This window comes from Eurypyga helias, unplaced genomic scaffold (genome assembly GCF_000690775.1).
Source record: "Eurypyga helias isolate BGI_N326 unplaced genomic scaffold, ASM69077v1 scaffold13816, whole genome shotgun sequence".
In the NCBI taxonomy this organism is placed as follows: domain Eukaryota; kingdom Metazoa; phylum Chordata; class Aves; order Eurypygiformes; family Eurypygidae; genus Eurypyga; species Eurypyga helias.
Genome location: NW_010256151.1, coordinates 1 through 24,270, shown reverse-complemented (window position 1 = coordinate 24,270; position 24,270 = coordinate 1). Strand labels below are relative to the sequence as shown.

The 24,270-nt window shown below is 46.9% G+C and overlaps 1 protein-coding gene across 1 annotated transcript; it reads left to right on the top strand.

The window, feature by feature from the left end:
* Window positions 1–1,303: 1,303 nt before the first annotated feature.
* FANCM (Fanconi anemia, complementation group M) lies at window positions 1,304–14,868 on the top strand (the record flags this gene model as incomplete). Its single annotated transcript, XM_010153572.1, has 7 exons — window positions 1,304–1,435; window positions 2,286–2,418; window positions 4,112–4,231; window positions 4,732–4,827; window positions 10,437–10,615; window positions 11,281–11,487; window positions 14,634–14,868. Coding segments are annotated over 7 exons (1,102 nt in total), but the record flags the coding sequence as incomplete, so codon positions are not given.
* Between the last annotated feature and the right edge of the window lie 9,402 nt (window positions 14,869–24,270).

Here is a 24,270-nt window from a genome sequence, read left to right as displayed (position 1 = left end):
ATTGGTGCATCCCAACAAGGCCAAAAAAACCCTCCAGCACACGGTAAATGTGTGGAGGCAAGTGGAGTGTTGTGACCTGGTGTGCAAGCATACATTGGGCTGGCACAGTTGGCTTTCTTCTCCTGGTGGGGCATTGTGGCTCTGCAAGCTGAGGACATACTCAGCTGGCTATTTTTTGAGATCTGGTTTTATTGGTCCCCTTGGACCTGATTCTCAGAGGGTTGAAAGAACAGCAGTAATGGGATTAGGCGTTTGTTGTGCTGTAGCTGCCTTAGCACCGCTGTTAGAATGCCCAGGAAACTTGGGACCACTCAGTGTATGTAAGCAGCTCTCAGGAGCTCTCTGCTGTCAAACCACGGCCAGAGAAGGTCGTTGTTGTGCACTAAGATGGTTTTGGTGTTGCTAGCCAAGTGGGTCAACAGATTGTAAGTAATTTTTGTAGAACAAATCTGATTACTCCAATTATTACAGAGTTAGTACTCATGCAAAACTAAATCTATGCAAAAACTCCTGACCACCTAAGGCCGAGAAACAAAGAGGAAAAACAGGATTAAGATGAATTAGTGCAGGTCAGTTCCCTTGTTTCACTGATGTGGAAAGCAGGTACATGTGATGTACAAAAACAAACTGCCTTTTGGCGTGGCTTCCGAAGGAAATGGGGCACTCTGCTGTGCCGGGTGTGCGTCTCCCAACTCCCATCCCTTCCACACACAACTTTCTAACCTGTGGGTAGTCCTCTGCTGCAGTAATTCTGACTTCTCCAAGATGGGTATGTGCCTACAGGATTTCCTGAGGCAGCAGCCCCCTGCCATTAGGGTTACAGGTGAGAGGGAGCTGCAGCGTGCGGTCAGTAGCAGGCTGCCCGTCCTCCTTCACTTCCTCTCTGCTCCGTCAGTACTTGTGCCGTTACAAAAGCGCAGGGTGTCTTTCCACCTCTCAGTTACTTGGTGGATATGGGGTGTTCTTAGGGACAGGAGGTTGTGTGTTTGTAGGATGGGAGGCACAAATCCTTAGGGAACCCAGGTATAGTTCTGCTGGTCTTAGAAAAAAAGCCAATTACAAATTAGCCTAGAAACACACTGATAGTGGAGGAGCTTTCGGTGAGGTGGAGAGCCAGGTTATTACCTGGTACAGTAACAAATTATTCAGAAATCAGTACCGTTTCTTTGGAAAAATTCTGTGTTTCAAATAAAGGGACTGAGCTGCTTGTGTTCTGCTGTGTGACATCTGTAAAAAATAAAATCCCTCAAAGGGCTAAATAGACACACCGTCACATCCTGTGTGTGCTCTGTTTTGTCTGCAGGTCCTAGAAACGTTTGCTGGGCGCCTGATTAAAGTGGGTGTTTTAGCAAGGCGGGATATCCCCACTCTTACCAAGTACCAGCTCATCCTGGCGAGAGACCAGTATAGGAAAAACCCGCCTTCACAGAACGCGGTAAGTGGCTTTGTCTCCTCTTCCTGAAGCAGTGAATATAGAGTAGAATCCCAGAGCGGGTTGGCTGGGATGAGACCTTAAAGCCCCCCCAGTCCCACCCCCTGCCATGGACAGGGACACCTTCCATAGCCCAGGTTGCTCCAAGCCTCATCCAGCCTGGCCTTGGACACTCCCAGGGATGGGGCATCCACAGCTTCTCTGGGAAACCTGTTCTGCTGTGATGCTCCACAGTGTTTCCTGCTGCATTTTAGGTTAGACTTCCCCCCCACCATTCTATTTCTAGCCCTGCACTAAAACACGCTGACTTGTTCTGTGCATCTTGATGCTGATGTAGGCAAGCTAAGGAAAAGATGAACAACTTCCAAACTGAAGTTGTTTTGAGACCTTAGGTATGTAATGAGCTGATCTTGACTAGATAACACAGGTGTTTTGGAGATCATTTTGATGTGGAGAGGACTGTGTTCATTGATCATGAAGCATCGTGTGACCCGTTCCCTGCAGGTTTTGGTGACAGACTGCTCGCTGGGCCTTAGCTTGGGATTCGGCTCCGTTTCCCAGGTGTCAGTCTAACTTTGTTTTGAGACCTTAGGTATGTAATGAGCTGATCTTGACTAGATAACACAGGTGTTTTGGAGATCATTTTGATGTGGAGAGGACTGTGTTCATTGATCATGAAGCATCGTGTGACCCGTTCCCTGCAGGTTTTGGTGACAGACTGCTCGCTGGGCCTTAGCTTGGGATTCGGCTCCGTTTCCCAGGTGTCAGTCTAACTTTTGTCATGAGAATTGCTGCATGATTCCTCTGCCTGTTGACTTCCGAGTTTACTGACGGGTCTGTTTTGCTTCCACAGGGATTACACCCAGGCGTAATTGAAGGAGATTTTGCGCTTTGTATCAGTTTGTATCATGGGTATGAGCTGCTGCTGCAAATGGGGTTACGGTCATTGTTTATCTACCTTTGTGGAATTATGGACGGATCAAAAGGTGAGATGTCTTCAAAACGTCTTTCCTTTTATTCCCACTCCTTCTCACTTACCTCACCTCATCTCTAGGGCAACTTTAGCACAAACCAGCTTATGTGATGGGTAGCTTGCAAATGTAACTGGTATTTTGCTCCCCTTCATCCCTGCTGGAAACATGTTAGCACGGTGTTAAAGAAGGATTATATTTGGGAGAGCAAATGTGTTTATATGGCAGCAGTTCTGAAAAAAATAAAGCCCAAACAGAACTCGGAGTAAGTGGCAGTGGTATCTGTAGAGACAGAGTCACCATTAAACAACCTGAGCAATAGCTTGGTCTGGCAAAGCCGTTCCTCCCCCCGCAGCAAACCTCACTGCGTGTGAGTTCTGAGTGTCTGTGCCAGAAGATGACAGGTTTGGGCACATCCCACTGGAATTTCTGTCCCAGCTGTGCAACACCTTCCACTTTTGCTCACTAAGCAGAATGTTGGCTTCTGTTCTGGCCTCACTTGATTGTCCTAGCTGTGTCCCTGGTTACTCTGGCTCTTTTGCAGCTCTCCACAGTCATTGTCAGAGCCGGTGGGTTGTCCTGGCTGTCGGGAAGACCTGCTTTGTTACTGTCGTCTTCGTGAGGGGTAAAATTCCCACCCAGCAGTGTCGACCGGCAGTCCTCTGAAGAGTGGTGTGGGAGGGGAGGGTCCCAGCGCTTCAGGTTACCCCATGGAGTGCCTCTCAGGTGTCTTGCTTCACTTTGCTTTACTCTTGGCTGTACAACTGTGTGGGAACTTTGAAAAGCTACTTTGCCTGCAGCTCTGCTTCATTAAAATGACATTGCTTCGGCCTGCGTCGGAACCAAAAGCTTACGGTGCTTGCTTCATATTATAGAGGATCTATAGAATGTATTTTTAGAGTATGCATGTGCTAATAATTTCTCATTATTTTGTGCTTTTGACATTTTTACAATGTATTACTTCTGCATCTGCCGATTTTAGGATTCTGGTGGTATGGTGCTGCTGTTAGACCTGGGCACCAAAGAGCATTTCATGTATTTCCTAGGTGCTCAGGTTCCTTAAATCCCTGGCTGCTATTGAAAAAGAACTGATGGAAAATAAGGTCTAATAAACAGGTTTTCTGTACTGCTTCGGGCAGGGTTGGTTTCTGGTTTGAGTGGAACAAAATTCTTTTCAACATTGACATAAAATAATTCAAGAAATATAATTCTTGCTTTTAGCTTATATTCCCTTCCTTTCAGTACTGGCAGCACTTCACAAAATCATGGAAAATGGTTTGGGTTGGAAGGGATCTTAAAGCCTCCCCAGTCCCACCCCCTGCCATGGGCAGGGACACCTTCCATAGCCCAGGTTGCTCCAAGCCTCATCCAGCCTGGCCTTGGACACTCCCAGGGATGGGACATCCACAGCTTCTCTGGGCAACCTGTCCCACTGCCCCCACCCTCATCATTTCTGGATAGGATGACTTCTAGTGCTAAATGGTTGATATAAAACTTTTCTGTGCATGTTTTCATGTTTAAATTCTATAGTGGCATCTTACCTGAAAAAATGTTGATGTCAAATGATGGTTATTACATTTTCTAAAGTTAACATGTCTCTTAGCTCTTGAAAGAAGCTTGCAACCTCTGAGACAGCCTGTCTTTTGGATAGAAAAAATTATATTCACTCTGGAGATCAAATACTAAGGTATTTCAACTTTTTACAAAGGGTTAACCCGTACGAAGAATGAACTTGGTCGCAATGAGGACTTCACGAAGCTCTATCAGCAGCTTAGCGACATGTTTTCAGACACATCTCTGCCTACAGCAAACGGAAAAGCTTACAAGAGTGAAACAGGTCAGTGTTTCCCTTTTAGGGACAAAATATTTGCTTTCTTCTTAAATGAAAGAGTAGGTGCCTCACCAGAGTTTGCAGCTGCAGAAGCCATTCACTGTGAAACCCTTGTCTACAATTCTTTATTCCAGATTGTTTTCCCCAGATTCTTTTTAAAAAGAATCTTCTCTCGGCGGTTTTAGTACCTTGAAACTAGTTTTCTGTGTCTGAATTTTTTAATTAGGTTTAAAATGGAAGGTTAAATTGTTACTGTTTGACTATATATCTTTTACAGTGTGACTGTAACACAGGTAACAACACTCTTTTGAAGACTGGGTTTACCAAACGTGCTTCTGTCTGCCACAGGTCGCTTGTGTAGGTGAATGCCATTAGAACTCGTGCCAGGAATTCCTATGTCCGACTCAGGGAGTTGCAGTGGGAGGAAACGAAGTTCACTAAACCTTCATACTTGTTGCACATTTACTTATTCCTTAATTGGTTTACATCCTTTTCAGGGTTTGAAAATAAGAAGGAATTTATCTACAGTCATCCAAAATTAAGGAAATTGGAGGAAATTGTAATAGAACACTTCAGATCCTGGAACAAAGGATGTTCTGGTAAGTACCAGCAACTCAAAGGAAAAGTATCCGAACAGTTGAACCTTGAAAACAAGTGATATGCTACTAATTTACTTCTGAATTTGTTCAAGTGCTTCTGTATTGTCTCGTGTGTTTGTGGATCTTCTGTGGGGAAACCTCCTCTTTAGAAGAACTGTACTGTGCAATCTCTTGAAAGAACACTCCCTACGTCCAGTTTTAGTTGGATATAAACTGTTCTGTCAGTGTAGTAAAACGGTGATAGTAAACTCATGATTTTCTTAGCGCCAGGAGTTGTTCTGGGAAGCATCGCTCAGTGCAGCGCTCCCGTCGCCTCCTGTGGAGCGAGACGCAATGTGCTTCCGGAGCTTGAGGGGAAAAGTTCTGCTGTCCAGCCTGTAGCTAAGAATGACCCGCTCTGAGGCACCCGCGTGACGTTCAAAACCTTCCGTCCCATCCGTCTCTCTCCTTCTGCAGCCTGACCACAAGGGAGAACAAAAACACCTCATCCATTAGCTTGAGGTTTTGGGAAATTTCGCCTTCTTGATCCAACTGTTGCTTTTGGAATGATGACATAAGCAACAATTCTTTTTGCAGCTTCTTCACTTTTTCCCCTTCTCTGTTTGGATCTTTGTGCTCGGCAGAGTTCTGATTATTTGTGGGTTTTCTTGTCTTCTTTTCTTCTCCTGTCTTAGCTGCTTGAGTCTCAGAACACGCCGGAAACGACCACTACTGTGTAGTAGCAGTCCAGGCAACTTTAACTTCCCACATTTCTGTATTTTTCAGTTTGCAGTGTGTCCCAACGCATTTAATCAAATTATTTTCTTCTGTTTTTTCCCTCCACCCCCTCCATCCATCCTTCTCTCTGTCCTCCCTGCCTCCCACCTGCCCTCCCTCCCTGCCTCTGCCTGGCTTTCTCTAACAACATCTTCCCACGCCATCGCCTTTTGTTTTCAGGTGCTGCATTCTGTGCTGGAGTTACTTCATGGTGTGTATTTAATCAGAGAATCACAGAATGGTTTGGGTGGGAAGGGACCATCTAGTTCCAACCCCCCTGCCATGGGCAGGGACACCTTCCATAGCCCAGGGTGCTCCAAGCCTCATCCAGCCTGGCCTTGGACACTCCCAGGGATGGGGCATCCACAGCTTCTCTGGGAACCTGTCCCAGTGCTCCCACCCTCTGCGGGAAGAATTTCTTCCTGATATCTCATCTAACCCTCCCCACTTTCAATTTAAACCCGTCCCCCCTTGTCCTGTCACTACAAGCCCTTGTAAAAAGTCCCCCCCAGCTTCCTTGTAGCCCCTTCAGGCACTGGAAAGCTGCAATAAGGGCTCCCCGGAGCCTTCTCTTCTCCAAGCTGAACAAGCCCAACTCTTAGCCTTTCATCATAGGGGAGGTCCATATTTAATAAGCTTCTGTCTTCTTTTGACAGCATGGATTTTGCTGTCATATGAATCCCATCAGCTATGTTTTTCCTTGCAATGTTGGTCAGACACGAATCTTAATATTACTGACAGGTAATTAGCACACAAATGGTTTGGTGTTGTGTTTTGTGTCTGTGCAGGAACCCCAGAAGTGAGTAGGCTTGAACTGTCAGTTTTTACTGCTGTAAATAGAAATTTACAGTAACTGTGCAGGAAGAAACACCTTTTAGAGCTGAATTGGCGAGGTGTGGTAGCACATCGAGTCGCATCTCGAGCTAGGTATGTTAGGTTTTCTTGCTGTCCTTGATCCCTGTAAGCTCCTTTATCCTTGTAACGAGCGTGCGACACAAGGCCTTGGGGAGTATGAAGCAGCATCCTGAACATGGTTATCTCAATGCATGTAGGTAGATTCAAAGCGAGTTCAGACAGCTGATGCTGAAATCTCTGTGTCTAACGCAGGGCCGGAAGGTGCTTCACAGTCACAGTCTGGTCACAAACTTGGAGGCGTTCCCATAACTCAGGGGAAGCTCCAGTCTGTGTCTCCTAAGTTATGCATCTCCAGCCTAAGTTCACTGGGTGGTGGCAGAAAGAGGGAGACACACATTTATTTGCCTTAATATTCCCTGTGGCATAGTGTCTCTGATGATATTTGAGCAATAACCCAGTCTATTTCTACCCTTACTCCCTGTTGCTTGCAAGTAAACTCTAAATTCACACATACAAGTAGCTGCACCCTAAATTCTGGTTTTAGACTCTGCCTGCATAGGTAACACACCCTGTCCTGATTTCTCCCTCCTCCGGACAAGAACCTGTCATGAGTGTCAGTAAAAACCTGAGTACGTGCTAAGGTTCCAAACGTGACCGCAGGGGTGTCCGCTCCCTCAGGAGGCTCTGAACTAAAAGCCTAAATCCTTCCGTGAGCAGTGGAAAACGCATCCAGCATTTGTTTGTGGAACTCGTGCAAGTGTTTGGTATCCCTAGGGAAAAACAGGAGTGCACAGACCCCTGTACCTGATCTCCTTCGTCCCAGTTACGCGTTACGGGACTACTCTGAACCGTAATGCCCTGTGTTCATGCCCGGTGAACTTTTAAATCCAGTAACTGCTTCTGCGGAGCATTTTCCCTGCATAGCCCTGCATTTGAGACAGAGAGGGAGAGGGGGAAGAACCTAAGCCATTAGGTGAAAAACAGGAGTGCACAGACCCCTGTACCTGATCTCCTTCGTCCCAGTTACGCGTTACGGGACTACTCTGAACCGTAATGCCCTGTGTTCATGCCCGGTGAACTTTTAAATCCAGTAACTGCTTCTGCGGAGCATTTTCCCTGCATAGCCCTGCATTTGAGACAGAGAGGGAGAGGGGGAAGAACCTAAGCCATTAGGTCAACACCAGCCCTGCATTTGAGACAGAGAGGGAGACGGGGAAGAACCTAAGCCATTAGTCAGGATCAACACCAGCTCTTTTCCCTCCGTTTGCCATGGAGCCTCTCTGGTGAGGACTTGTGCCAGTAGTGCTGAGAAGGCTGTGCAAGCGCTGAGCATTTCGAACTCGTCATCGACCAGGCTGAGTTTCCTGGCCACGTAGCTCCTGCCCTGCTTCGCAGGATGCACTTACCAGCAGCTCAGGTAAGACAGTATTCTGGCCAGCCCCTAAGGCCTGTTGGCTCAGCATAATGAGCTTCTCCCAGCTAATCTTCCATACCTGGATTACTTGTCAGATTGATTATGGGCTGCTAATGTCGTGAATTTTCTAAGTCTGGTTTTGGATATAAGGTCAGGGAGGTAATAGCAGCAGGATGACATCATTTACAAGGCAAGGACAGATGCTACTGAACACTTTGGCTAGTCAGTCATGAGAATATGCTAAAAATTGATAAAGACCAATGTTGTTTAGAATAAAGTTAGTGGAGGAGAATAATATGAACATGTGAAAGAGAGATATATCCAACCTGCACTTGTTTTGGAATATGTAGCTTGTCGCTATGCTCAGGATGGCAGATCGTGTAGATTATGTAGTGCCAGGACAAGGGGTGATGGGCTTAAATTGAAAGAGGGAGATGGAGATGGGACATCAGGAAGGAATTCTTCCCGCAGAGGGTGGGAGCACTGGGACAGGTTCCCAGAGAAGCTGTGGATGCCCCATCCCTGGGAGTGTCCAAGGCCAGGCTGGATGAGGCTTGGAGCCACCCTGGGCTATGGAAGGTGTCCCTGCCCATGGCAGGGGGTGGGACTGGGTGGGCTCTAAGGTCCCTTGTCTAGTTTCTAGCTAAAAATATAGAATCATATTCACCGTTTCATTTCTAGGCCTTCACTGGGGGGTGGTTTCTGACTTGACAGATGGGCTCCCAAGTCGCCCGCAATGTACTGAACCAGTGCAGTGGAGTATCACAGGATGGTTTAGACTAGTTGGAAGGGACCTTGGAGATCCTCTTGTCTGAGCTCCTTGGCTGTGAAAGGTTGCCTCAGAAGGGAAATTTGGTTTGACCAGAGGCAGCCAGCTTCATAACCTACCTGTGAATTCAAGGCTCATCTTAAAAAGAAATGGGGAAAATAGTTAGCTTCAGCTTCTCCTTTTCAACTTGAGCTGCTAAAAGCATTTCTGCATGTAGACATGCACCCCTAAAAACTGGAACTGACAGTTGGTCAGGAAGACATGTGTGTGTTACACTGAATGCTTTAACCTCAAGGCACAGCTTGATGCTGGGGTTACAGGCATAGCGTGGCCCTCGTCGGGCACCAAGTGACTGTTCTTCACATATTCAAGGAAACACGTTTTACACATTTATTCTTGAGAATTTTAGTTCCTTGCCTAACCTTTCTTTTAATGAGATACAAAGGTGTTTTGTGGGGAATTGTGTAAAAGAGGAGATCTTTATCCCTGGAAGTCTATTGGATTTCATCTGAGGGCTGTGTAGGTGATGCATACAAGCTGTGCCAGTGTCAGCAGCTCGTTATATCCTTTCAGAGATTCTCTCTTTTAACACACTAGGTTTATACTTCAGCGCACGCAGTGACGGGCATGTTGGTTCAGTATTTTGTAGAATCCCAGCATGGTTTAGGTGGGAAGGGGCCTTAAAGCCTACCCAGTGCCACCCCCTGCCATGGGCAGGGACACCTTCCACTAGACCAGGTTGCTCCAAGCCTCATCCAGCCTGGCCTTGGACACTCCCAGGGATGGGGCATCCACAGCTTCTCTGGGAACCTGTCCCAGTGCTCCCACCCTCCGCGGGGAATATTTGGGTAGGATAAACAGATGCTGACTGTTGAAGATTTGCATGTTGCTTAGATAGCTTTTGCTTGTGCACATGAAGGCAGATGCCGTTATACATTTAAAAAGAATGAAGAAGAAAATGAGTACCCAGCAGACAAAATCCGTGATGGTGTAACATGAGAAAAGTAGCTTTGGTCAGTGGCACCTTGCTGAGAAACCGTTTATCAGCACAGTTATTTTTCCGTTGTCTTCGAGAAGGGAAAAGCTCTCCGTGCTGCTGAAATGGGAGAGACAACCCGTTGTGATGACAGATCAGAAGCAACAGATTGTGGAATAAAGGGAAGTTCAGCACGTTTCTGCTGTCATGAGGGGCTGAAGCTAGAGACAACTTTCTGTAGGAAATCTCTGGTAGTCCGCCATGCTGGATCCCAAACTGGTGGGAACAGTGGATTTTAGTGTGATGTGTCACTGAGCCCCTCTAACTCTGACTTTAAAATCTGCTGCTTAAATGCCCACTTTGTAGGCTCCTTGGACGATGGCATCTTAAACTTTGTGTCACGACAGGTGCCATCAAACCTGAGCTTCTCAAAGTAGCATTGGTAATGGTACCTCAGACACAGCCATTCTCACCACAGGAGGTGTACGTTCTCCCAAGTTACAATGCTGATGTGATTCCAAAGATGGATTGTTCGAGCAGGAGCTTTTTCTGGGAGGTTGGCCTGAACAGGCTGAGTGGCTTCTAACTGTGACTTTTGCCTACTGTTTTTTGATGTATTTACTTAGATTTTTTTGAAATGAAATTTCTTTTAAGGAAGTTTCTTTGAGAAAATGAGAATGCGGCGTGCTTGGGCAGAACCTCCCCATGATGGGAGATGAGCGCTGTCAACGTGTAGCTTTGTGGGACGACCTGTCCTTCCCTTTTTATTGGTAATTATTTTAAAATCATGCACAAAAATGCTTTTCTCTCTTCTGAAAATGAAACAGATCAAGTCCCAACTGAAAGCAGAGCTGTGGACACCAGGGTGATGATCTTCTCGTCGTTTCGAGATAGCGTGCAGGAAATCGCAGACATGCTTTCCCGGCTCAGGCCACTGGTCAGAGTGATGACCTTTGTTGGCCACTCCACAGGGAAGAGCACAAAAGGCTTCACACAAAAGGAACAACTTGAGGTAAAGAGAAGATGAGACTTGTATTAAGAAGCGGCGATAAAAAGTATTAACTGTGTAAAGAGCTATGTATCGATATCACCTGTATGGCAGGGACTGAACTTTAAAGTGTCATGAGTAAATCCCTGTGTAGTTCAGTTGCTTTCAGAGTATCCAAAATTATACTTGCTGAACAGAATATGTAAGTAGAAATATTTCATAAATTTACATTCACGTTGCATTGAGAAGTGCTAACTCATGTATTTGAAAACCTGGGAAATATTCAAATATTTACTTGCTTAGGGGCTTTTTTTTCTTGTACGTAGAAAAAAATAAGATATATCCTTAAAGTTTGGTCTGGGAAGGTTTAAAAAAACCAAACACACACACAACAATATTTATTGCAAAGTTGGGAGGATCGGTTTTAGAAGAATGCCATGGTTGGAGTTGGGATGAGGTCTGCCTTTCCTCCTTTGTTAGAACTGGAGGGTCGACGTGCCCGTGTGGATAACATTAGTGCGTGGTGTGCGATCAGGGTGAAGTAGCTGGCAAATTGAGAAAGGCTGGGGTTGCAGCTTTAAAATCTAAATTAATTTTTTCAACTTCTGTCTGAACCCAGACAGACTGCAGCGTGCATGCAAGGGCCTTTCTGGCTAACCTCCTCAATCCGATTGGAATCGTTTGTTCAGGTGGTAAAACGCTTCCGTGAAGGTGGGTATAACACGCTGGTCTCCACCTGTGTTGGGGAAGAAGGCTTGGACATTGGAGAAGTGGATCTCATCATCTGCTTCGACGCCCAGAAAAGTCCGATTCGCCTCGTGCAGAGGATGGGCCGAACGGGGCGCAGGCGGCAGGGCAGGATCGTGGTCATCCTCGCCAAAGGGCGGGAGGAACGTGTGAGTATGGAGCTTTCTTCTCTAGCCTCTCCCAGGAAACGGTACGCTGTCCGGTACACATCACAGCAATACCCAGCCCCCCTGGCAACACTGAAGGAAAGTATCATCCCCCTCAATTTTCCCAAACCGCACACTTTCCCCGTGTGAAGGGCTTTGTTCTGAGTAACGTTTATTCTGTAAATGACAAACTCAGGCAATACAGGGGTTTCCCCGGGGTACAGAGCGACGTCTGGGAGAGGGAGGGATGAGGCTCTGAGCACAGGAGGGCTGGGCACGTCTCGCTCTGAATTGCTGACGACACTGTGCTTCAGATGAGTACTTAGCGGTAGCAGACTTACGTGTGAGGTCTGAAGAGATCAGCTTAAGTGGAAATCTACTTTTGTTAAATTCCTGAACCTCAGCACTCAACTCAGGGTATAATTAATCATCTCTGAGCACAGGTTGCCCCTTGGGAAACGAATGTATCAGTGGAAATCTGACCCGTGAGCCGGGGGAACCGATCTTCAGCTGTACCAGCACACGGCCCGGGGCCAGACCTAGCGACGTCAGACCTGGCGTCATCCCGCAGGCGCAGGCTCGCTAGGTCTGGCCCCAGGTCCTGGCAGGGCAACCCCTGTGGGAACCAGGCCAGTTTTAGAGAGCACCTCACTATTCTGTGCTGGTTTTGGTTACATGTGAGGTTGGTTCCGAGTTGGATCAGGTTTCACGACAGAGAAATCGGAGGTCTGTGTAAGCCAGTTGTAAACCCAGAATTGCAGAGTCTTGCTGTTCATTCATTCCAGTCGATGTTGTGCCGCTGGTTTAAATCTGTGGGTTGCAGAGATTTAGTTCTAAATGAGGGTCCAAAGAATCCTGCCTGAGGGCACAAAAGCTGCTTTGAAGGGTTGAGGGTTAAAAATGATAGACAGGAATGGTGGTTGTAAATAGGCATTTTCTCATGGTGTTTATGAAGACTGGTTACTGCTGAAAGCTCTGCTCTGTAACGGGATATTGAAATGGTCCCTTAAACTCCTTGGAGTTTCACTTAGGTAGTTGGATTCTTCAGGTTTCCTCAGAAATAGTTGAAGCAGAACCTTCCTCCAGCTAGGATAGTAACTGTATTTTTTTTGTATTTGAGATCGTGAACCTTCCAGTACCTGAAGGGGCTACAAGGAAGCTGGGGGGGGACTTTTTACAAGGGCTTGTAGTGACAGGACAAGGGGTAATGGGTTTAAATTGAAAGTGGGGAGGTTTAGATTGGACATCAGGAAGGAATTCTTCCCGCAGAGGGTGGTGAGGCACTGGGACAGGTTCCCAGAGAAGCTGTGGATGCCCCATCCCTGGAAGTGTCCAAGGCCAGGCTGGATGAGGCTTGGAGCAACCTGGGCTATGGAAGGTGTCCCTGCCCGTGGCAAGGGGTTTGGAACTGGATGGTCTTTAAGGTCCTTTCCCACCCAAACCATTCTGTGTTTCTATGAAGTAAATTGAGTTGCTGAACAGTACTGTTGTTGGTTGGGTGGGTTTGGTTGGGTTTTTTAACTGAGTCTCTCCACATCTGTTAATGCAGAGTTTCTTCCCTATCGCATAACTTGCAGCTGAGTAATTAATGGTCTCATATTAATTTGGGGGACTTTTCTTTTTAAAATCAAACCCCTTCTAGTCCGTTCTAAAGCTTTTGAAGAAATTTTGCAGGGAACAATTACAGAATGCAGGTCTGGAAGTGTGACAGGAATTTCTGTGACAGAAGCGTTCATTACCTGTCTGTGGTCCTCTCCTCCCGCGTCTCCCGCCGGGTCCGGCTGTCCCGCTCTCGCGTCGTGTGGTGGCACCCTGCTCATGCCCTGGGTTCCTTGAGCATTTGCCTTACCGCTCTCCTGCTTTCTAGCTGTGTTACATTCCGAGGTGCACTGTGTTTCCCCTTGGCTCGTTTGATGTCTGACCGCATGGGCATCAGCCTGGACCGGAGCTGTGAGCAGCAGGTTTACACCGGCACCTGGGGGAGGGACAGGGCAGCTCACGGCCTCTCTGGCTCCTCTCAGGCCAAGCTGACGCTCTATGAAACAAAGGAAAGGCGAACGTACTGTCTCACGAACAGTGAAGTAATGATTTGATTAAGCAGTGAACCTGGTGATGCATTGTTTTCTATAAAAACATGTTTTTGCCTGTTCTAGGCTTAAAAGATGTTTATTGGAATACCTGACGGGCAGTATAATAGAGCTAGCTGTTACCCTCTTCGGGTTTATTCAGAGCATCTTCTTGTGTCCGTCTGCCCTAATCCTGGCTTCCGGAGATCATCTCCCCGAAAGGAGCGTAGCGGCCGCTGTGTCATACGCAGAGCGCGTAGCCTGCCTCCCTGGGCACGCTGCCTCCCTCCTGGCCTGCCACAGAGCCAGGACCAGAAATGTTCAGAGAGGGAAACACCTTCTTCCCTCACTTTCCCCATCTTTGCCTTGGTTTCTCTGCTGTGCAATAAAAACACTGTAATTAAAAGGACTTGGAGCACGTATGACATTAAAAATAATCTTGGGCCTTTTTTTGCTTGACCTCTTTTCTTTGTTTCTGATGTATTCTAATTTACATCATCCCTGGATCTGTTGCAGATTGGAAATTCCCCCAGGCAAGGGCTGTGCTGCTTTCTCCAAGTGCTGTGCCTACTTCTGATCTGTTTGCAGAGGGGTTTATACCTTGTGTTGCTTTCAGCTTAAACAACTATCACTCTTCTGTGGTATTGCCTTGCTTTTTGTGCCTCTTGGGTGTTTTACCTAGGCACAAAACAATGATAAGTCAAATTTAAATTGAATTAGATATTATAGTATGGAAGCTCTTTAAGAAGATTAAAAAGAAACCACTTAGTAGCCATGTTTTAATGTATTAATTATCAGATTTTCAGTACAACCTTATTGCTTTATTGTTTTTGTCTATGAAACAATAGTTGTGTCACCTACTGACAACAGTCACAAAAGAGGTTATGGGGTTGGCTCTCAGGGCCTGGCAGCATGTTTTGGTTTAGTTGTGTTTGGGAAAGCAAAAGAGAAAACAAACTGACATCTTGGTGAGGCAGCACAACATCCTGAGGAGCCCCACAGACACTGGGGGGTTGTTCTGCTTTTGATCGGGTCACGTGAAAAGACCGTCCACCAACGTGTGGTTTCTCTGCTCTCTTACAGACCTACAACCAAAGCCAGTCCAACAAAAGGAGCATCCACAAAGCCATTGCAGGAAACAGAGCGCTGCATTTCTACCAGCGTAGCCCACGTATGATTCCGGCAGGCATCAATCCAAAGATGCATAAAATGTTTATCACTGCTGAAAAATACGAACCGAGCGATTCGAGAATGCTTTCCAAAGAGAGAAGACCTAGTTCCCTCCAGCACAAATCTGCTCTCTTTTCCTATGTCACGGGTAAGAGGATTAGGGTGTTTTTCTGAGCACGGTGTAAGCTGCTATCTCATGATGCGCTGTTAGAGCGAATCACAGCGCGTGCTCACGTGAGTTCTGGGTCTCTAGCAGAGGCGGAATTTCTGTCGGCTGTCGCCTTTCTGCTCTGCTACTCTGCTGGCTGCTGCTTTGGTTCCTCATCCTCTCACGTCCTCGAATCACAGCTCTGTCCTTAAATACCCCTACTTTTGTTTCGTCTTTCTCCGTAGAGCTTCTCCTGGGGTCAGTGACAAGGTCAGAAACTCCAGCTACAAGCAGCAGAGGCAAATGTTAACGCTGTCCTCTGAAGGCTTCTGATCCACCCACCTCTGTCAGGTGGCCTAACAATGTGTAGGGATAATTCTGGACCAAATCTGGTTTTGAGCTTTAACAGTTAGGCTTAATGATTTTAGTAATACAAGAAAAGTATGTCTTATACCCTTATAAATGACAGTGAAACAGAAATGCTTGAAAACTAAAGGATTTTAAAGGAAGGCGGAGAAATCCAGGGTAGGTTATTTATGAATTGCATGCACCCTTGGAAGAAAATGAATCTAAACCCAGCGATGGCTCTTTAGCTGGTGCAGTTACATGGCACTGAAATGCCCAGTTGCCTGAACAAAGTGGTAAGATAGGAAGAAAGAGCAAAGTTTTGTAAATACTTGGAAATCGTTGTGCTCTAGCTCTTTGGTTAAGGGGTTTCTGTAAAGACCAGTAACATCTTCTTGAAAGAAGAAACCCCCTAAAGCCTTGGGAAGATTCATGTTTCAGTACCTGAGTAGTTAGACCTAAGAGTTAGTGGGTGTCGAATGCTTCTGATCAGAAACATTCTGAGAATCAAGTTCTACATCTGATCCGTTGCCAGGGCAAACAAAAGGCGGAACACAGGAAGGGGAAGCAAGCTACAAAATCATGCAGACAAGCACCAGCATCCCCTTTGGCCTCTGTAGTTCGTGCTAGCTCCCATTTTACAGGGTAGACATGTGGTGGAGGAGGGTTGTTATCGGTACGTCAAGCTGTCCGTGCCGTCCTCGGCCCAAACTCTTTGTAAGTACGCGTGTACTGCGACACAGCCGCGGCACGGTGCTGGTGCTCCCGCGCAGGGTGTTTCCTCTTGCACCTTGAGCCTTCGGTCAGGCACGCTGATCCCGCTTTCGTGCACAGCCCTGACAGCAGCCAGTGAGGAAAACCAAGGCCGCAACAACCAGCCGCAACCTGCAAGAAAGTTAGCAGAGCGAAATACAAAATAATCACTTTAGAATGTTTCTAGGTCTGTCCTAGAAAAATAAATGAGAAGCAGTACGTGCATAAGGCAGATAATAGCTGAATGTATTTCTGCTGGGGGAGCAGCACTTCAAAAGCTGTAATTGCCAGGTTGCTTTTGTGTGAGATGGGGATGCAGCTGCCGAGGACGAGCGCGGTGCACTGCCCATCTTCCAAAGAAGCCTTACATCCCTGCGAGTTACTGAGCACCAGCTTTGTGCTGAGGACCCCTTTGATACTGCACAAAATGTTTCTGATTTTAGTGATATTCAGGATGAATATCAAAAATAAGAGAGAGGTCTTTATTTTTTGCATTTTCTCCTCGTTTTAACCCCTGCTTTCACATAAAGGGCAAAAGCCAGCAGTAATGAAGAAGCTGTGCGTGTTCTTACTGATGTTCTCTTGCTTCTCCTTTGTTCTTGAGGTTCAGTTGGTCTTCAGGTTTGTCCGTAGAAGAACACGTGCACAGAAATTGAAGGATCATGGGCGGAAGTATTGCAATAATTTCAAGTATTCTCCTTCCTTTCTAGTCAAAATTCAGTATTTCCCATTCTTAATTTGAGTCGATTTCTATTAATTTTAAGCTGTCCTTCCACTGCAAGCCCTCTGTCAGAAATTCCATGGGTTTGCCGGTACCAGGGCACATTATGAATCTCTTGCCCCATCGCTGACCAAGGATGGTCTTCAGTTCTATCAGCTTTCCTTCAGAAAGCACAGCCCCGAGAGCAAAACTCCCATGACTCAGTGACTCCCATGACTCAGGGAGCAAAACTCCCATGGCACTCGTTTCTTTCCCTTTTCCTTCTGCACTCCCTTTGTCTAGCTGCAGTCTCGCTTTGTTCATTCCTCTTCAGATTGTGTCAATTTTGGGTTGTCCATAGCTGTGGTGTTTGTTTGATTTTACGCTTTCAGGTTATTTCTTTGAATTGTGTCAGTTTGTGACAAACATCTGTGTGTTGTGGCAAGGCCTTTGCATGGCTGATACGTTTCCTGAGTTCATCTCCTCCTGGAATTAAACATCCATAATAATGCACGTTACCTTCTCGAGTGGTTGGCAGAAAACCATAGAAATACTGCAGAAGACTTTTTCTTTGGAAAAAACCCAGTTAACCGAGGATGTGTTTATGGTCATGTACTTCAGATCCTTAAATTCAGGTGCCTTGCCCTGACAGTATCCGTGTAGTAGGCAGGCAGCCTGCTTTGTGTGCTGCCCAGGAATAAAGCACTTCACATCTGCCTTGTGCCAGCTTCGTCTTGTCCTGCTTTTCTCAGCAGAACTGATGATTCATACATCCGGCCTTTTGCTTCTCAAGAGTCTCCTGCCTCCTTCCCTGTGTCTGTATAGTTTTTGTTTTATTGTTTTAAGGAGCGCATTGCGTTTGCCTTTCTTGGGCTACACAGAATCACAGAATGGTTTGGGCTGGAAGTGCCCCAAAACCCCCCCCAGCCCCCCCCCCTGCCATGGGCAGGGACACCTTCCATAGCCCAGGGTGCTCCAAGCCTCATCCAGCCTGCGCGTATCCCTCCAGAGTAGGGGCCTCCCCCAGCTTCTCTGGGAACCTGTCCCAGCGCCTCCCCACCTTCTGCAGGAAGAATTCCTTCCTGATGTCCCATCTCCATCTCCCTCTTTCTGTTTAAGCCCATCACCCCTTGTCCTGTCACTCCCTGCCCTTGGGAAAAGCCCCCCCAGCTTTCCTGTCGCCCCCCTTTTGCTATCTAGAAACTTGCTGTTTGTACACACAACCTCGGTTCCTCGGAGACCATCTGGTTGCTTCTCGGTTATGAAGAGAAGTCAGAAGTGAGGCAGTTGAAGTCACCTCCTGAGCAGGGGCAATAGGTTTTGGTTATAACTGAGGAGGTGGTTATAACTCTTTCTGCCCTTTCCTTTCTACGTTGTCCATGTCTGTCCAGAACTCCCTGCTAACCCAACGTGCACATATTCTGTCGGGGGGCATGGGTGCTGGGTACTAACTACTAGAGCAGACCTGGGTGTCCTGGAACACGGGGCTGTGAGCGGGGCTGTGAGCTGGGCTGTTCTGACAAGTGTTCTTAAGTTTCTTCTTCAGGTCTCCGGTTTTGCCTCCTCTACTGGGTCCTTGAACTGTATGTTGGCTATAAAAGAGTTTAACATCTGACTTGAGTCAAACATACTTTAGTAGCAGTATTGATATTGTGCATTTTTGTAGCCATGGCCTTAAAATTCAGTGCTGGTTAGGTTTTTTTCCAGCTGTGAAAGACGACTTCTGAACAGGACTTGAACGTCGTACCCTGAACTTTCAGGGTGCTGGATTTGAGTCTCTAAGAAACACTGTCACACCGTCCTGTGGAGACACAGTAACGTGAGAGGATTGAGAGAGAGGCTGATTCCTCTTACGTGGCATTAATTCAGAATAGGGTCTTGGCTGCAGATTCATCCCAAATCCTGTCTGCGGAGTGACTGTCAAATTAACTTAATTGTTTTTCTCCAGGCTGCGTACATCTGGGCTGAAAGCAATTGCTTCTTAGCACTGATTCGTTGGCTCCTTTGCTGTTCTTCCTGATGGCTGTTTTGGGGCGTTTGGTGCTTTTTTGGCTAGTGGTGGTATTCAGGCTTGCTGCCCCAAGTGACTCCCTTTCCTCTTCGTCACTGGAGTGTGCTCAGTGGGAGCTGAGCAGCACCAGGCCCTCGTGTCAGCAAGCTGCCACGTGAGCACCTATTTTGGGTTTACCTAGGGTTGTGCTTACAGGTGCCCTGTGCCTCCCCGTGGCAGTTATAGGTCTAAATAAAACTTAGAATCTGACACTTCTTCTTTCCTTCCTCCTGGAGAATTTTCATAGAACTTCTGTTTCTGTCCTCGTGTTCATCTGCACGTGGTAGGGAGCACTGGGACAGGTTCCCAGAGAAGCTGTGGATGCCCCATCCCTGGGAGTGTCCAAGGCCAGGCTGGATGAGGCTTGGACCACCCTGGTCTAGTGCAAGGTGTCCCTGCCCATGGCAGGGAGGTTGGAACTGGATGATCTTTAAGGTCCCTTCCAGCCCAAACCGTGCTGTGATTCTGTGTCCTTAATAGAGGAGATCGAGTCAAAAAATGACTAGCAAATATATTTGTCATAACAAATTAATATTGCTTTCCAGTATTTAAAGAGTAACTTAAAAAAAAAAAAGGGTGGGGTGGGCAAAGCTTTTATTTATTTGCATTGTGCTCCCCAGGGTCTCCGAGACACACGTAGAGAAATCCAAGCCATATGCTCTCCCTGTTTGCTGTACTGTCTGCAGGGCCTCTAGGTGTTTAGTACAGGTGTATCTCTCGATCCGTCTATCTGTGTCTTTGTTATATGATGCCTTCCCCCAGAACAATCCTTTCACAGATGGATTTATCTATAATTATAACACAAACAATCCTGTTTTGATACTTGTTTCTGCCCTCAGATTCTCTGTATCTGGTTTTGCTTGTGTCACAGAGGACATATTTGTTCTTTTGAACTGGTATCATACAAAGTTCCTTTTATTCTGTGTATCCTTTTCCTTACCATAGGTAACACTTTCCTGTTGTTGTTTTCCCACCCGCAGGCCAAAAGCAAATACACTGTCGTGAGAGTTGGTCTCTGTCACCTGAGGAGTTTGAAGTATGGGACAGACTTTACAGGATTAAGGAAAGTGATGGAATAAAGGAGCCGACGTTACCTCAAATTCATTTTGAAACCTTAGAAAACCTGGAAGAAACACCAGTGAGTTCAACCTAAATGTAATGTTTGCTTGGGCACGAGGCCTAGAGGATTCCCTGAGAACAAAGCTAACTCTGAATTTGAAGGAGACCTGTATTAAAACTGCAATTTTGGGAACTATAGGTAGATTTTTGAGGCTAAGAGTTTAGGAATTAGGTGCTTGAAATGGGTGTTTGAGGTTCAACCTGTAAATTGAAAATATGTTTCGAAGCCTTTCAATATCCATTAAGTTCTTTTCCTGGTTCTAAGGATTCCATGCAGGATGCTGTATTCATGTAGGTTTTGTATCTGTATTTCTTCATTAATTGTAGAAGTGTTACTGAAAGAAAACCTTGAGTCTTACAAGTTCTTTTTTGATTAGAAGAAAAATTTAGGAGCTTTTTTGTCATTTCACCACTTAAACCAACCTGTTTTCCATGAAAAGTCATGACAACACAAAGCACAGGATTGGTTTTAGAGCAGCCTTAGACCTTTGTGGTACATTTCTACAGTCAGAGCAGTTACTGTCCCCAACAGAAAAGGAGACATTAGTTTGCTAAAGAATTTTGTGAGTGAAACCTCCCTGCCAATCTCGATTCCAAACTGCAGAGGTGTGAAGAGAAGGCAACGCGTGAACTTTCCTTGTCTGAATGGAGAATTTGGCAGAATCGTCCTTTTCCTACAGCCATGGTTGATCACTCGGAGCGTTGCTACCACTTTGTCCGTGTTATGGAGCTGATGGAGCTGTTGCGCCAGGAAGAGGTAAGCTGCTCTCTGGCTGCAGGCGGGCAGGAGTGTCTAATGCTGGTAGAATATTTCAGAAATGACGACTCCTGCCTGGTTAGCTGAAAGAAGAAGTGGGGAGGTGTTTGCGTGGGGCTGTTTGGCTTTGTGAGATGGGTCATTTGTTTAATTTTGTCTCAGAATGTCTCCCACTGGTATTCTGTAATCAATCTCTTCCACAGAAGTTGTTTAAAACCAGTGTTTCCCTAAACAGAAAAAAACCCCTTCCACCCAGAAATCACTCCTGTGATCACTCCAAGGGTCAGGTTCTTACAAAAAGACATCAAATACAAGAACAATATGTCACCAAGAGTGATATTAGAACTATTCTGGAGTGTACGGAATGGGAAATAATTTTCTGTCCTGTGTACCTTAAATGCATCCCATAAAAATGATGCAGGAATATATTGCCTGCTTTAGGGTGATTGTGTTTTGAGGCTTTCTGGTTTGTTTTCTGTGAAAGCTGTAATTAAAAACCTAATTAATCCTAAGAATGAAAGGGTAAGAGGAGGGCCGTCAAACACGGATGAGAACCATGTGGGAGATGAGAATTCTGTTTGCTAGCAGGGGTAGCAGGTATGCACATGAAGAGGCTGTGTGGAGGGGCGGATCTGTTGGCAGTACCTGAAGGCTTCCGTAGTTCATCACACTCTTCTTTCCTCCAGTTTAGCCCTTCTGTGCTCCACGCACAGGGCTTGTTAGCGTGTTGAAGTTTTCTGGGTCATCAGAGTCTGTTGCTAAGCTGCCAGTTTCCAGAAGAACAAGACTAATCAAGGAGGAGAATAGCGACATTGTAGTTGTACTCCTTGCTAGGAAAGTGTATTAATGGAAAGTTGTAAATAGATTTTAGAGCTAAGATAAGCTCCTCCATCACAGATCGGTGGCATTCTTGACTTTGAGAGCCTGTGTTCCCAAGCTGGGGTCATGAACATACTGCAGGGAGAGAGAACACCGAGGAGAGTTGTGTTGTAGAGAACTGAAAGGAGTCGAGGGGCTAAGAAATTGTTAAAAAATTTAGAATTGCTTTTCTAATTGAGAACTTTCCTCCCCACCTTCAAATAAGGCACCTGGGGTATGTGTTACTGAATTCCTTCTGAGAAAGTGTGTTGGTAGCAGAAGTCTGTTCAGGTTCCCAAGCACCTTCGAAGTCATAGATGCTAAACCAACATCTGGAACCCTTAAAATACTTTACCGAGTAAATTTGCATGTCACTAAGCAAGTCTTTAGCCGCCTCCCCCAAACGCTGCCAAAGCAGGTGCCAAAAGTCATAAGCGAAGCATAGTTTTACGGAACTTTCAGAGATGGGTCTGCCTACTGACCCTCACGGGAATGAGACAGCCCAGCTCTGGCACGCTGAACACACCTCCTAATGACTCCACTGAACGTGGGAGGTTACAGCGTGACGTGTCTTTCACCCTGGTGAATTCCTCGAGGGCAAGAGGAAGCCACAGCCCGTACTGCCCACGCCTGACCGGGCAGCAGCTGTAATGGGCACTGACACCTGGTTTGTAGACTTCAGGGATTGTTGGCCTCTTTCTTATATCCAAACCAGACTGTCAGGGTTCGAGGGCATCAAAGCTTCGCCAGAATTGGTTCTCACAAAGCAAAGATGCAGCGTGTCTTCGTGTATTTTGTCTGCACTGACAGTGGTTTCTTGTGTGCGAGTTTTATTGTCCTAAGTTCTCCAAAACAGTCTTATTCGGATAGTCTTCCTGAGACATGACGTTCCCGCTGACCTTCACCAAAGGGAAGGGAAGTGAGTGGTGTGCTGTCTTTCCGGTGGAAGTGCTCGGGAGCAGTCGCTGTGCCGGGGCAGTCCTGGCTCTTCGGTAGAGTCCACCAGCACTGACGTGTCGCCCTGCAGTTCGGAAGAGGATGCTCTTCCATATTGCTGACATGGGAGCATGTGTGAGAGGTGGTTTTGGTTTCCTGTGGCTACCAACCTTGGCCTTGTTCAGTCTTCCTACAGCTTCAGTTCTGGTGAATCTGAAAACGCTCACAGAGGGGAATGGGTGTAATTATTCAGTAAATCAGACCAAAGAACCTTCCAGTATAACGTATTTTTAAAACCGTGTCTGTTCCAAGGCATTTGTTGGCGACCGTTGCCTGCTTCGAGGGCCATCACAGCTACCATCAGTCAGTTCAGTTTGGGCCTGCAGACCTCTCCAGTCCCATCCAGGGCCATGTAGACCAGGTGGCAAGTCAAACCTTCGGGATCACCAGGGCTAGAATCCCACAGCTTCTCTGGGCCCCTGGTCTAGCGCTTGACCCCTCTCATAGTGAAAAACCTTCTTCTAATACCTAACTGAACTTTGCCTTGTTACGTGCTGTGCCCATCAACCCCGGCCTCAGCGCCTCCAGGAAGCCTGGCCCTGTCTTCCCTCTGCTCTTACATTAGATACAGATGGTGACAAGATCCTGCTCTTCTGAAGTTGGATAGAGTTCCCTTGGCCTTTCCTCGTGCATCGTCGTGCTCCAGCCCTGTGTCAGTTGTGGCCACCTCTGCTGGACTTCATCTTGACTGGATCTTTCTTGTACTGGAGGCCCCAAACTGGGCTAAGCACTCCAGGTGTGGTCTCACAGAGGAGAGTAGAGTCATAGTATGTTTTGGGTTGGGAGGGACCTTAAAGATCATCCAGTCCCACCCCCTGCTATGGGCAGGGACACCTTCCACTAGACCAGGTTGCTCCAAGCCTCATCCAGCCTGGCCTTGGACACTCCCAGGGATGGGGCATCCACAGCTTCTCTGGGCAACCTGTCCCAGTGCTCCCACCCTCTGCGGGAATAATCACTTTTCTTGCCCCAGTGGCTACTGTCCTGCTAAGGGAACCTGGGTGCGATCGTCTCTGTTGCCACAAGGGCACACTGCTGTCTCATTTTTCTGTCCTGAGGTTCCTGTTGCCCTGTTGAGGACCCTCTGGACAGCAGCCCTGCTCTCAAGCAAGTCACCTGCTTCTCCTCGCCTGGTACCGTCTGCAAACTGACCAAAGGGGCACTCTGTACTGTAGTCAAGGTCAGTAATAAAGACGTTAAACACTAAAAACCTCTGAGAAACACCCCCAGCAGCTGGCCTCTGGCTGGACTTCACGCCAGTCCTCAGACCACTTCAATCATGATGGTCCACCCACCCTTCGTGTCCACTTCCTCAAACCGTATCTCACGAGTTGAGAGATGAGATTGAGTCGGAAGCCTTGCTAAAGCCCACGGTGACGGCATCCACCGCGCTCCTCTGGCCCACAGAGCCGGTTACGAGGTCACAGAAGGCAGTCGTGACCTCTCCATCCCAGGGCGTTGCGTGCGCTTGGTGGGATAGTCTCTTGAAAGCTTGGGTGCTTGCCTACTAGTTTGCTTTGGAATTTGTCCTTTAAACTTAAAACTGGAAGCAACAGAGCGCTCACGTAGCATTAGTATTCCCAGCGCTATCGCTTATGAATTGTTCGATTCAGGGTCTTTCACAAATGAAGCAAACTTGGCCAAAAACGGCGTGTTCTGCCCACAGCCAGACCTGCGGGGGGGTGTGGGTGTTACTCCAACACTAACTACTGCACCGATGGTTGTCCTGGTGTAGAGTGTTCTCAGAAAATATTAATTAAAAAATGTAAAATGAGGGTGATTCGGAGATTCGCAGGCAGTGTTTTGAATTCCTGCGCGGCTGCT